Raw genomic sequence first — 14,647 nt, 5'->3', positions numbered from 1 at the left:
GAGCCTGTTATTTATTACATGGTGCTATCCTGTCTGCCACCGCTTTTGAAGGAAGATACCAATTTTTTTCAGTGTGGCTAGTCATCCTAATGAAGGATGATGACACCCTATCGCATTCATATGGTATGTGTCTTGGAAACTGAATTATTTTTTGTCTCAGTTCATTTCTGACATGACTAAGGAAAATATATAGTACTTTTTCATTGAGATTATTTACTTTTCTCTTGCCTGGCTTACGTGCAGCATTGGATATTTTAAACCAAAATGTTCTCATTTAGTTTATGGGATGTTTGTGATTAGAGAGACAACTCAAATTAGGTATATACATTCCTTCTGTTTTAGTGTATATGTATAGGTAGAGAAGAATTAAACAACTTATGTTTCTATTTGGAAATACTAAATTAAAACTGAAAGCTAGGAGAAAAATACCTTTGTAGGTAATGTATTACCCTTCTATACCATTTATTTCAGGTAGATTATTTGAGGTATGACTATTTCAGATATTCAGCTGACATTTTTTTTTGAGATGGAGTCTCGCTATGTTGCCCAGGTTGGATGCAGTAGCACAATCCCGGCTTCCTGCAACCTCCGCCTCCCGGGTTCAAGCGATTCTCCTCCCTCAGCCTCCCGAGTATCAGCTGACTTTAAAAAATGTATTTATCTTAAAATAATACAGATTTATAGGAAGCTGCAAAGACAGTACAGAGCAGTCGCCTGTGTTCTTTATCCCCTTTCTCCCAATGGCTACATCTTACACAGCTTAGTACAGTAGAAAAACCAGGAAATTGACATTGGTACAATTGTATGATTCTGTGTCATTTTATCATGAGTAGATAACTATTTTATCACCACAGTGATTTCCCTTATGACTGTAGAGTCCCACCCACTCCCCCTCTCTCACACCATCCCTAGCTCCTGGCAACCACTAATTTATTCTCCATCTCTATAATGTTGTCACTTTAGGATTGTTACATAAATGGAATCATACAGTATGTGACCTTTTAAGATTGGCTTCTTTTTTTTCACTCACCATAATGTTCATGAAAGTTTGTTCCTTTTTATTACCAAGTATTCCATGGTATGGATGTAACCAAAACCATTTAACATTGATCTTCTGTAGAACATGTTGGTTGTTTCCATTTGGGGGCTACAAATAAAGCTTCTATGATCAACTGCTAATGTGTAGGTTTATATACATTTTGATTTTCTTTTGAACAGTTACATATTATTGAAGTTGGCACACCGCCTACAGGGAACCAGCCCTTTCCAAAGAAGGCAGTGGATGTTTTCTTTCCTCCAGAAGCACAAAATGATTTTCCTGTTGCAATGCAGGTATTTTAAGCAAAATAAATGACTTTTTTGAAAATCTCTCTTCTTAAAAGAAATTAACCCAAAGACTATTCATGGTAGATATAATTTAAGTGATGCTTAAAAGAATACTCTTATAAAGTTTATTAGTGAAGCTTTGTAAAATAATACCTTGGCCTTTCATGTACAGGCCTACCTTGGGCATATTATGAGGTTTGGTTCCAGACCACCACAATAAATTAAATACCACAACAAAGTGCGTCATAAGAATTATTTGGTTTCCCAGTGCAGATCAAAGTTACACTTACACTATGCTATAGTCTACTGTAAAGTGTGAAATAGCATTGTCTAGAAAAACCGTATACATACTGTAACTTAAAAATACTTTATTGCTAAAAAATGTTAATGATTATTTGAGCCTTTAGTGAGTTTTAATCTTTTTGCTTGTGGAAAGTCTTGTCTCAGTGTCAATGACTGCTGAATAATCAGAGTGGTTGAGGTGGCTGTGGCAGTTCCTTAAAATAAGACAGCAAAGAAGTTTGCTGCATCAGTTGACTCTTTCACAAAAGATTTCTCTATGCAACGCTGTTTGATAGCATTTTACCCACAGTAGATCTTCTTTCAAAATTGGAGTCGGTTCTTTCAAACCCTGCCAGTGCTTTACTAGCTAAGTTTCTGTAATAATCTAAATCCTTTGTTGTCACTCAGCAATGTTCACAGCACCTTCACCAGCAGTAGTTTTTATCTCAAGAAACCACTTTTCTTTGCTCATCGTTAAGAAACAGCTCCTTCACTAGGAGATACAGTTATTCAATCACATTTTTAGGCTCTGTTTCTAATTCTGGTTTTCTTGCTATTTCTACCACATCTGCCGTATTTGCTCCACTGAAGTCTTGAACCCCTCAGTCATCCACGAAGGTTGGAATCAGCCTCTTCCAAACTCCTTTTAATGTTAATATTTTGACTTCCTCCCATGAATCATGAATGTTGTTAATGACATCTAGAATGATGAATCCTTTCCAGATTCACCATTACTTAAATGTACTGTGGTGAATCCTTTCCAGATTCACTTAAATTTACTTTGCCCAGATCCATCAGACAAATCACTATCCAGGGCAGCTGTGGTCTTATGAAATATATTTCTTTTTTTGTTTGTTTCTTTGGTTGAGACGGAGTCTGGCCCTGTCGCCCAGGCTGGAGTGCAGTGGCCAGATCTCAGCTCACTGCAAGCTCCGCCTCCCGGGTTTACGCCATTCTCCTGCCTCAGCCTCCCGAGTGGCTGGGACTACAGGCACCCGCCACCTCGCCCGGCTAGTTTTTTGTATTTTTTAGTAGAGACGGGGTTTCACCGTGTTAGCCAGGATGGTCTTGATCTCCTGACCTCGTGATCCGCCCGTCTCGGCCTCCCAAAGTGCTGGGATTACAGGCTTGAGCCACCACGCCCGGCCTGAAATATATTTCTTAAATAAGAAGACTTGTAAGTCAAAATTGCTTCTTTGATCCATAGGCTTCAGAATGGATGCTGTCTTAGCAGACGTGTAAGCAATATTAATCTCCTTGTATATTTCCATCAGAGCTCTTGGATGACTATGTGCATTGTCGATGAGCAGTGATATTTTGAAAGGAATCTTTTTTTTTGAGCAGTAGGTCTCAACAGTAGGCATAAAATATTTAGTAAACCATGCTGTAAACAGATGTGCTGTCATCAGGGCTTTGCTGCTCCATTTCTATAGGATAAGCAAAGTAGATTTAGCATAATTCTTGAAGGTCCTAGGATTTTTGGAATAGCAGATGAGCATTGGCTTCAACTTAAAGTCACCAGCGTCATTAGTTCCTAATAAGAGAGTCAGCCTGTCCATTAAAGCCAGGCATTGACTTCTCTGTAGAGAAAATCTGTTGTTTAGTGTGACCACCTTCAATGATCTTTGCTAGATCTTCCATATAACTTGCTGCAGCTTCTACATCAGTACTTGGTTTTCACCTTACACTTTTATATTGTACAGATAGTTTATTTGCTTAAACCTCACGAATCAACTTCTGCTACCTTCGTATTTTTCTTCTGTTGTTTTCTCACCTCTCTGAGCCTTCACAGAATTGAGGAGAGTTAGGGCCTAACACTAGATTAGGCTTTGGCTTAAGAGAATGCTGTAGCTGGTTTGATCTCTTTTTTTTTTTTTTTTGAGACGGAGTCTGGTTCTGTCGCCCAGGCTGGAGTGCAGTGGCAGGATCTCGGCTCACTGCAAGCTCCACCTCCCGGGTTCATGCCATTCTCCTGCCTCAGCCTCATGAGTAGCTGGGACTACAGGCGCCCACCACCATGCTCGGCTAATTTTTTTGTATTTTTTCAAAATACAAAATGACGGGGTTTCACTGTGTTAGCCAGGATGGTGTTGATCTCCTGACCTCGTGATCCACCTGCCTCAGCCTCCCAAAGTGCTGGGATTACAGGCGTGAGCCACCACGCCTGGCCGATCTTTTTTCCTTCCTTTCCCTTTCCCTTCATTTCCTTCTCTTCTCTTTTTTTGTTTTTGTTTTTCTTTTTTTTTTTGGGACGGAGTCTCACTCTGTTGCCCAGGCTGGAGTGCAGTGGCGCGATCTCAGCTCACTGCAAGCTCCGCCTCCCGGGTTCATGCCATTCTCCTGCCTCAGCTTCCCGAGTAGCTGGGACTACAGGCGCCCGCCACTATGCCCGGCTAATTTTTTGTATTTTTTGTAGAGACGGGGTTTCACCGTGTTAGCCAGGATGGTCTTGATCTCCTGACCTCGTGATCCACCCACCTTGGCCTCCCAAAGTGCTGGGATTACAGGCATGAGCCACTGTGCCAGGCCTCCTCCCCCTCTCTCCCACTCTCCACCTCTCCCCCTCCCTCTCCCTCTTTAAAGAGACAGGGTCTCCCTCTGTTGCCCCGGCTGGAATGCATTTAGTGTGATCATAGCTCACTGCAGCCTTGAACTTGAACTCCTGGGCTCAATTGATCCTCCTGCCTCAGCCTCCAGAGTAGCTAAGAGTAGGTAGGACTACAGGTACATACCACTACACCTGGCTATTTAAAAAGTATTTTAGAGACAATGTCTCACTGTGTTGCCCCGGCTGGTCTTTTTTTTTTTTTTTTTATGAGACTGAGTCTCTCTGTTGCCCAGACGGGAGTGCAGTGGCGCAGTCTCAGCTCACTGCAATCTCTGCCTCCTGGATTCAAGCGATTCTCATGCCTCAGCCTCCCGAGTAGCTGAGATTACAGGCACCTGCCACCACACCTGGCTAATTTTTGTATTTTTAGTAGAGTCTGGGTTTCGCCATGTTGGTCAGGCTGGTCTCGAACTCCTGACCTCAAGTGATCTGCCCACCTCGGCCTCCCCTCGTGCTGGGATCACAGGCATAAGCCACCATGCCTGGCCCATGCTGGGATCACAGGCATAAGCCACCATGCCTGGCCCAGGCTGGTCTTAAACTCCTGACCTTAAGTGATCCTTGTGTTTCAGCTTCCTGTGTAGCTGGGACTACAGACACATACCACTGCACCTGGCTAGTATATAACATTTTTATTTGTATTTTTGTTTGAGACAGGGTCTCACTCTGTCACCCAGGTTGAAGTGCAATGGTGCGATCTCATGCACCACTACACCTGGGTAATTTTTTTGTATTTTTAGTAGAGTCAGGTCTTCACCATATTGGTCAGGCTGGTCTCAAACTCCTCACCTCAAGTGATCCACCCACCTCGGCCTCCCAAAGTGCTGAGATTACAGGCATGAGCCACTGCATCCAGCTGTGTATAATATTTTTCTTTTAGAGACGGAGTCTCACTCTGTCGCCCAGACTAGAGTGCAGTGGCACCATCTCGGCTCACTGCAACCTCCACCTCCAGGGTCAAGCAATTCTCCTGTCTCAGCCTCCGCAGTAGCTGGGACTACAGGTGCATGCTGCCATGCCTGGCTAATTTCTTTTGTATTTTAGTAGAGACGGAATTTCACTGTGTTGCCCAGGATGGTCTCAAACTCCTGAGCTCAGGCAATCCACCCACCTTGGCCTCCCAAAGTGCTAGGATTACAGGCATGAGCCATTGCACCCGTCCTATAACATTTTAAAAGAGAAAAAAACTGCTCATTTATATAGTTACATAAATTCACAAGTAGAATCGTTTTATTTCTCTTTGGCGTGCAAAACATTACCTCCATGTGGCAAGTACCTAGAGTTTGACTTTGTCTGTGGTCGTTTTCTTAGATGTGAGAAAATGAGACTGGGATTACATTTGTAAGCCCACTGCACTAGTGCGCTTTCTCCATATCAGCAAGAAAAGCTGTTAGGTTTTCTTATCATTCATGTGTTCACTGGAGTAGCACTTTTAATTTCCTTCAAGAACTTTTGCTTTGTTTTCACAACTTGGCTGGGTCAAAAAGCCCACCATTCAGCCTATCTTGGCTTTAGACATGTCTTTCTCACTGAACTTAAAATTACTTCTAGCTTTTGATTTAAAATGAGAGGTAGAACATGTAGAGGCAATTGTAGGGTTATTAATTGGCCTAATTTCATTATTGTTGTGTCTCGGAATAGGGAGGCCCAAGGAAAGAGAAAGAAATGGGAGAACAACTGGTTGCTGGAGCAGTCAGAACACACACAATATTTATCGGTTAAGTTTGCTGTCTTATGTGGGTGCGATTCATTGCACCCTAAAATAATTACGATAGTAACATCAAAGATCACTGGTCACAGATCAACATAACAGATATAATAATGAAAAGGTTTGAAATATTGTGAGAATTAATGAAAACGTGACACAGAGACACCGAAGAGAGCACATGCCGTTGGAAAATAGTGCCCATAGGCTTGCTCGATGCAGGGTTGCCATAAACCTTCCATTCGTAAAGATTCATCTGCATTGCAAAGTGCGGTAAAATGAGGTATGCCTGTAATACGTAAACTGTGCTATCCTAAGTTTTGAATTGTCTTTCCTTTTATTGGTTTCATTCATATTCTTGTGTTATATAAGAGCTTGGGAGATCCATATTTAAATGTGCTATAAAAATGAAGGAAACTTTAAATATTAGCTTATAATTTTTCAAATAACCCTCTTGTTCTAGAATTTTACCATCTCTAAAATGGAATTAGACTGAATGTTTTTATTTTCTGTTTATAGATTCATTATTTCACTAAAGTGTTGATTTTCTTTCTATAGATCAGTGAAAAGCATGATGTGGTATTCTTGATAACCAAGTATGGTTATATCCACCTCTATGATCTTGAGACTGGTACCTGCATCTACATGAATAGAATCAGTGGAGAAACGATTTTTGTTACTGCACCTCATGAAGCCACAGCTGGAATAATTGGAGTAAACAGAAAGGGACAAGTAAGGAAACCTTGAAACTTAAGCAATAAAATAAGATAACCTGATGAGTTGGGAACAATCCTGTACTTTTGAGAAATTACTCCCAAAAATAATAAAATAGAAAATAAACACATTACTGTTAGTTTTTTTCCAAAAAGTAAATGGTAACTTTGGATATCAGAAAATAATATATATCAAAGCATGATGTAAGCTGATAAAAAAGTAAAATAATATATACCTAAAAATAGAGATGTGTATGAATACAAAGTGTCTCTTTAATCCTGTTTCAGAGAAACTGGTTTATAGCCATCTAGGACTGTGTAGATGCATTACTGTCAAAAGAAGTGATTCTCCATGGAAAGAAACAATTTAGGGTCATATTTGACAGACTGTTCTTTTTAAGGAGTTTTCTGTTATCTCTCCAAGGCAGAGCGATTATCAGCTACAGGGAAAAGAATTCTACCTACATCCCTTTTCCTAGCTCCTTAATTAAGCATTACTATTACATGTTAGAAGGTGATGTGTTTCAGTACCTCTTGTGGGATGCCTGGAAAGTTAATCAATTTGGTAGGAAAAATATTATCCGTTCTAAATTTGTCATTTTTGAAAAACCTGTTAATATCATCTAGCAAGTGGTTCTTTCTCTGTCATCATATTATTTTAATTTCTTTTTTTTTTCTTGAGACGGAGTCTCGCTCTGTCACCCAAGTTAGAGTGCTGTGGCATGATTTCAGCTCACTACAACCTCCACTTCCTGGGTTTAAGCAATTCTCCTGCCTCAGCCTTCCGAGTAACTACAATTACAGGTGTGAGTCACCGCACCCAGCTAATTTCTGTTTTTTTAGTAGAGACAGGGTTTCACCATGTTGGCCAGGTGGTTCTCAAACCCCTGACCTTGTGAGCCACCCGCCTCGGCCTACCAAAGTGCTGGGATTACAGGCATGAGCCACAGCGCACGGCCTATTTTAATATGAATAAGAATATTTTACCAGGAGGTATCTTAATTTTCTGAAAAGTGGCTAAAAATTTTAAAACTTAATACTGTTACTGGTCTTGCCTTTTGGTCTTGCCTTTTACTCGTTTTCTTCCAAATTAGTATTTTTCCCAGATAATAAGCAAAGGAAGTAGATGGGTTTTGTTTCTCCTTCATTCAGTTAATTTTTGAAAAATGTTACGTATATGAAGAGACAGTTCCTCTAGGGAAAGGGAGTCCATCCCTACCTACCCATGTCCCACCTTAACTCCAGACCTGGTTAGGTGCTTCTGCTCTGTACTCTTAGAACTTAACTTACGGCTTTCTCCTCATAACACTTAACATACTTACTAAAATTGCTTGCTTAGCTGTCACAGTCACTGTTCTTCATTAGAAAAACGGATTGTCTTTAGTAAATTATATTTCTAGCACCAGTCAGTGTCTGGGACAAAAGCAGTTTTAAAAATTCAGTAGCTTTCAGGTATTCAGTTGTGAGTCTCTCTCTTAGAAAAATCAAGAATAAGGCTAGGCGCAGTGGCTCATACCTGTAATCCCAGCCCTTTGGGAGGGCGACGTGGGCAGATTGCCTGAGCTCAGGAGTTCGAGACCAGCCTGGCCAACATGGTGAAAACCCGTCTCTACTAAAATACAAAAACTTAGCTGGCTATGATGGTGCATATCTGTAATCCTAGCTACTTGGGAGGCTGAGGCAAGAGAATCACTTGAACCTGGGAGGCAGAAGTTACAAAAAATGAGCCAAGATCACGTCACTGCACTCCAGCCTGGATGACAGAGCAAGACTCTGTCTCCAAAAAAAAAAGAGGAAAATCAAGAATATATTGGCCTTTTTTGGTGAAGTAGATTAGTGATAACTTAATAACCATGAAGTTGTGAAGCCAGGGACCTTTTTTTTTTTAACTCTTAATTTAAAAAAAAAAAAAAAAGAAAAGGGCTGGGCACAGTATCTCACACCTGTAATCTCAGTACTTTGGGAGGCCAAGATGTGTGGATCACCTGGGGTCAGGAGTTTGAGACGAGCCTGACCAATATGGTGAAACCTGTCTCTACTAAAAATACGAAAAAAAATTAGCCTGGCATGGTGGCAGGTACATGTAGTCCCAGCTACTTGGGAGACCGAGACAGGAGAATTGCTTGAAGCCAGGAGGCAGAGGTTGCTGTGAGCCAGGATCGTGCCACTGCACTCCAGCCTGGGTGACAGAGCAAGACTCCGTCTCAAAAAGCAAGACTTTGTCTCAAAGAGAGAGAGAGAGAGACAGGGTCTTGCTCTGTTGCCCAGGCTGGTCTTGAACTCCTGGGCTCAAGTGATGCTCCTGCCTTGGCCTCCCAAAGTGCTAGGATTACAGGCATGAGCCACCACACCTGGCTCGTTTTTGTTTCTGCTGTTGTGCTGTTTTAAGATAACGCTTAACCTAAAGTACCTTAAACAATTTCATGATACATTCTTGGTGTTCATAACTCTAATTCTGGGAACTTGTTGATTGTTACTTTCCCTTCCTCCCAAATTTTATGTGCCAGCTACTTTGAGTAAAGAGGTATTTACAGTAACCTTAGGGCTTTCTTTTACTCTTCGCTAAAGTCTACTAACTCGGCGTATTCCCTGAAGGGATGAATATGTGGCTTCTATCGGTTGAAAAAGCAAAATCAAGTAAAGTGATGTTATAGTCAACATCTGACTTAAATTCTGAATTTGATAGAACTGAGTACTTTAGAAGACACTGGAACCTGGAACCTTTTCTGTTCCCTGTAGGAGATCTTATTAAGTACTGGTTGCTAGAAATCTGCTAAAACAGTCTTTATGATAAGGATGAAACTGTGGATTCAGTATTTGGGGAAACCTAAGGCAGCAATCAATAGGAAGCTTCAGAAAATGTAATTGGAACTGGATTTTCTGTTTATCTTTCTCATTCTTTATAGGAGGTAAGATTTAAGTTAAGGTTGGGGCTCAGGAATGCAAATAACTATAAAGAAAGTAATTATTACTTCCTTTAAATAAGCCTTGAGGATGGAGGTCGGACCTGTAGAAATAAAATCTTGAAGGTTAAAATTTCTTAATTTTCCCTGAAAGGAGTAGTAGAATAGGCAGGGCAGACTGTTACCTATCTATCTGTTTGGTTCACTGAGTTCTCAAGTATTTTTCAATTCTTATTGATTTGGGGACAGCCATTTCCTATATTCATTTATTCAACAAATTAAATGTGTTTTATGCTACACTAATTGCACATTGCTAGTAATACAATTAAACAAAGAGAAGCCCCTTTTCCTCATGTGAACGGTGTCTGAGAAACATACAATTATATTAGGTTGAGAAGTGCTGTTACGGGTAATATGAGTAGTTTATAAGCTAGGGCATATGACTAGTTCTACACTGGGGAAAGGGATGGATGGGTAGAGAAGGACTCCCTTTCTCTATGGCGGTTGACAGTAGTTAGCTTTTGGGGCAAGCCAGAAAGTGTTCTGTTGCATTGAGTGTTAAGGAAGTTTGAGGGTAGGTAACTTTTGCAAACAAGCAATTAGAAATTGGCCTTTAGTGATATTATTATTTTTATTTATTTATTTATTTATTTATTTTGAGACTCCCTCTGTTACCCAGGCTGGAGTACAGTGGCGCCATCTTGACTTACTGAAACCTCCGCCTCCTGGGTTCAAGCAATTCTCCTGCCTCAGCCTCCCTAGTAGGTGGGACTACAGGCGCATGCCACCACGCCCGGCTATTTTTTGTATTTTTATTAGTAGAGGTAGAGTTTCACCATATTGGCCAGGCTGGTCTTGAACTCCTGACCTTGTGATCCACCTGCCTCGGCCTCCCAAAGTGCTGGGATTACAGGCATGAGCCCCTGTACCCGGCCTATTTTTTCAAGCACCTACCATGTTCCTTGCATTATGTTAGCTGCTTGAGGATTCAGTGGTCCCTCCCTTCACTGAGTATATAATCTGGTCTCTAGGAATGAAAATGTAATTAACAAAAATTACTGAAAAGTTCTTGTAAAAAAAAATCCTAAAATTCAAAGGAATATACCTTAAACAACTTGCAAGTGAACCTTAAATGTCATTTAGATATCATAGCTTCTTCAGCGTCATTTTCTGTAGGTTATCAAGATTGAAGTCCTCAGGAAGTTTTAAATTATGTGGAGTTGTCTTTCAGAGCTCAATTAAGTGGGAATGTTAATCTTTGATACTGAGTGTGTTAAGAATGAATAGATGGTATCAAAGCAGTTAGTTTGGACAATGAAGTAAGAAGTTATTTAGATTATAGAATAGCCATATTTTAGGAACCACATAATGGCCTAGCACCCTGTGATACTTGTTTTCAAATCTCCTTAATTTTTTTTCTCCTTATCTTCCTTCCTTCCTTTCTTTTATTTTTTAATGGCAGCAAGAAAACAGCTGTCACAATTTCATTACCTTTGTGACTCAGTATTAACCTGTTCTAAATAGATTTGGTATCATTTGTATCAAAATGAACACATTGCAGCTATATTTTATTCTTTAAATTGCAGGTTCTGTCAGTGTGTGTGGAAGAAGAAAACATAATTCCTTACATCACCAATGTTCTACAAAATCCTGATTTGGCTCTGAGAATGGCTGTACGTAACAACTTAGCCGGTGCTGAAGAACTCTTTGCCCGGAAATTTAATGCTCTTTTTGCCCAGGGAAATTACTCAGAGGCAGCAAAGGTGGCTGCTAATGCACCAAAGGTAAAGTGTTATGAAAATGAAGTTGTCGTGACATTAATCCATTGTTAATATTCTGTTTCTCATATTGCTAGAAAAGGAACCAGCTTTCTACAGAGAAACTGTTTTTAGATTACATTTGGGTTACATTTTCCTTTAGTAGAATTCCTTGTCAGTGCCTCTAGATTTGGTTAATTTTCTCTGGATTTGATTAGTTTTTTAAAACCCAGATTGTTAGAAGGATATGTAGTTCTAGCAAGCTTTTGATTTGCATAGATGTAATAATGTTTAGTTATTTAGGTGTAATACTATTTGACCTCATAGATGATGGTTACTGATTTTATTTCCATAAGTTGGACATGAAATAAATACTGTCCGATTTTTTGGTAGGTAGAGCTGTCAAAATTAGGCTGAATTTATTCTTATCACTTTTGATGTTGGTTTATGGTGGACTGAATTAACACCTTACATTCCTGACCAATATTCATTATGAAATTTGTACTTAATTTAATATGAACTTGGGATAATACCTAGCTATAACTATGTTATGATTATAACTATTCTCTTACACATTGACATTGTAATTTAAGTTGATCTATTTTTGATTCTAGATTATCTTATAACATTGAACCAGGGGTATGAAAGATAGTGACTAAATAATTACTCTAGATGGAGAAGATTTGAAACTTCATTTTAATAGATGGGTTAATTCCTTTAAGATTGACCTAAGAGATTGATCTCTGTGGGGCGATTAGTGTGATGTTTGGATCACTTTTGAAGTGTGTTTAACATTTCTTCTTCTTAAAGGGTATTCTTCGTACTCCAGACACTATCCGTCGGTTCCAGAGTGTCCCAGCCCAGCCAGGTCAAACTTCTCCTCTACTTCAGTACTTTGGTATCCTTTTGGACCAGGGACAGCTGAACAAATACGAATCCTTAGAGCTTTGTAGGCCTGTACTTCAGCAAGGGCGAAAACAGCTTTTGGAGAAATGGTTAAAAGAAGATAAGGTACATTAAATTGTGTTGACATAATCTTGCTTTGATTGCATTAAATATGATATTAGCAAGTTAAAATCATTTAGGCTGCACCAAAATGTCTCCATTGCTGCTGGTAGAAACAGAACGAAAACATACATTGCATAAGATGGGTTCACTTATTTCCTTTTGAAAATATATGTATTTTTTCACTGGGCGTGGTGGCTCATGCCTGTAATCCCAGCGCTTTGGGAGGCCGAGGCAGGCGGATCACTTGAGGTTGGGAGTTTGAGACCAGCCTGACCAACATGGAGAAACCCCGTCTTTACTTAAAATACAAAAATTGGCCGGACGTGGTGGCAGCACCTGTAATCCCAGCTACTTGGGAGGCTGAGGCAGGAGAATTGCTTGAACCCAGGAGGTGGAGGTTGCAGTGAGCTGAGAGTGCATCATGCACTGTAGCCTGGGCTATAGAATGAGACTCAGTCTTAAAAAAAAAAAAGTTGGATCTTAATAAGACAGGATGGCTGTCTAATTAGCAATGAGATACTGTTTCCCAGTGATTTCACAGAATGTTAGTTGGTGTTACATGGAAAAATATTTAACTTGGTTTCTTGAAATTGATTTAAATATGAACCTTTTCTAAATGTTAACTAGCTTTCTTTACTGTAGGTCTTCTCGATGCCTTTTATGTTCACTCAGTACTTACTCATTTCTCTTTACAGAGAGCATATAATGGTAGTACGTTTTTCTAAGCACATTATTCCTTATGTGGAATAGTGACTGAGAAATAGCCAAAGGGTGTTTTTTGTTTCTAAGATAACAGACAAGTTTTAGCTGTCCATTAGTGTTAATTCCTTTCACACCACCATATTAAAAAAACCTTTCTCCTCAAAGTTGTAGTATGGAATTGCCATTGTCAAGAACTGAAGTAGTATTGTTTAAAGCACTCTGAATAGTGAATAACATTTAATGTTATTATTCTTTCAGCATTAGTATATATTAGTACTGTTTTTATATTATTAATTCTAAGTCCTTGTTTCTTGACCCAGTTTCTGGCAATCTTTTAAGATACTAGAGAATAGTTTATCAGATTTGGGATGCTTGGACAGGAGTCTCTGATGAAGAATAGCCACACTAGCGAGTATCTGAGGTGCATCCTAATTGATTAAGATAAGGCAGGGCTGAGTTTGGTAGCTCACACCTGTAATCCCACTACTTAGGGAGGCCGAGGCAAAAGGATCACAAGGATCACTTGATGCAAGGAGTTTGAGACCAGCCTAGGCAACAGAGAGAGACCCTATTAAATAAATACACACTATTTTTTAAGAAGGTAAGGGAGGGTGAGAACAGCCAAGGTAACTGAGTTAACCTATGTAACAGGGTGAAAGCTTTTTAGGTGTCATTACCCTTTTCTGTGAACAGTAATATGGGACCATTTGTGGTATTAATAAAAGAGACATTAATCAACTATTCATTAGCATGTTCAGTTAAGATTATAGACTCTGATACAACTTTCTATTTTTGGCATTAAATATCATTTATAAGAGTTAGTCTCCAAAGTAGAAAGTCAACTTTGGTATGTAAACCAGAACTCTTAGGAAATGAGTTTCCAGATTAGGCAGCTCAATGAGTAAGGCAGACTGAATAACACAGAAGACGGTGATTTGCTTGTGTACCACCTAAAAATTCTTAAGAGTGTCCTTCCTGCCCTATAAGCTTAACTCCAAGTCAAGAAGATAGTGGTGCTGGCCGGGCGCGGTGGCTCAAGCCTGTAATCCCAGCACTTTGGGAGGCCGAGACGGGCGGATCACGAGGTCAGGAGATCGAGACCATCCGGGCTAACACGGTGAAACCCCGTCTCTACTAAAAAATACAAAACAAAATTAGCTGGGCGTGGTGGCGGGCGCCTGTAGTCCCAGCTACTCGGGAGGCTGAGGCAGGAGAATCGCGTAACACCCGGGAGGCGGGGCTTGCAGTGAGCTGAGATCCGGCCACTGAACTCCAGCCTGGGCAACAGAGTGAGACTCCGTCTCAAAAAAAAAAAAAAAAAAGAAGATAGTGGTGCTTAGATCCTTCACACATATATAGGTTACACTGGGATTTAATAACTGTCCCTATGGTAAACCTCATCTGGCTACTTCAATATCAAATTTTCAGTTGACAACGTTACATTAAAAGTTGCTTTTTGCCGGGCACGGTGGCTCATGCCTGTAGTCCCAGCACTTTGGGAGGCCGAGGCGGGCGGATCATGAGGTCAGGAGATCGAGGCCATCCTGGCTAACACTGTGAAACCCCGTCTCTACTAAAAAATACAAAACAAAATTAGCTGGGCGTGGTGGCGGGCGCCTGTAGTCCCAGCTACTCGGCAGGCT

At 40.3% G+C, this 14,647-nt stretch overlaps 1 protein-coding gene across 3 annotated transcripts in view; it reads left to right on the top strand.

Moving 5' to 3' along the window:
• Positions 1-14,647, top strand: part of CLTC (clathrin, heavy chain (Hc)) — a 77,023-nt gene that overhangs the window by 30,128 nt on the left and 32,248 nt on the right. For all 3 annotated transcript variants that reach the window (XM_011953671.1, XM_011953668.1, XM_011953670.1), the window contains 4 exons: positions 1,219-1,332; positions 6,480-6,653; positions 11,124-11,321; positions 12,105-12,305. In XM_011953671.1, coding sequence (XP_011809061.1) covers positions 1,219-1,332; positions 6,480-6,653; positions 11,124-11,321; positions 12,105-12,305 — 687 coding nt within the window. The remainder of the gene's footprint in view (positions 1-1,218; positions 1,333-6,479; positions 6,654-11,123; positions 11,322-12,104; positions 12,306-14,647) is intronic.

The sequence above is a fragment of the Colobus angolensis genome, unplaced genomic scaffold (assembly GCF_000951035.1).
Source record: "Colobus angolensis palliatus isolate OR3802 unplaced genomic scaffold, Cang.pa_1.0 Scaffold37, whole genome shotgun sequence".
Lineage (NCBI taxonomy): Eukaryota > Metazoa > Chordata > Mammalia > Primates > Cercopithecidae > Colobus > Colobus angolensis.
This window is presented reverse-complemented; position numbering and strand designations above follow the sequence as displayed.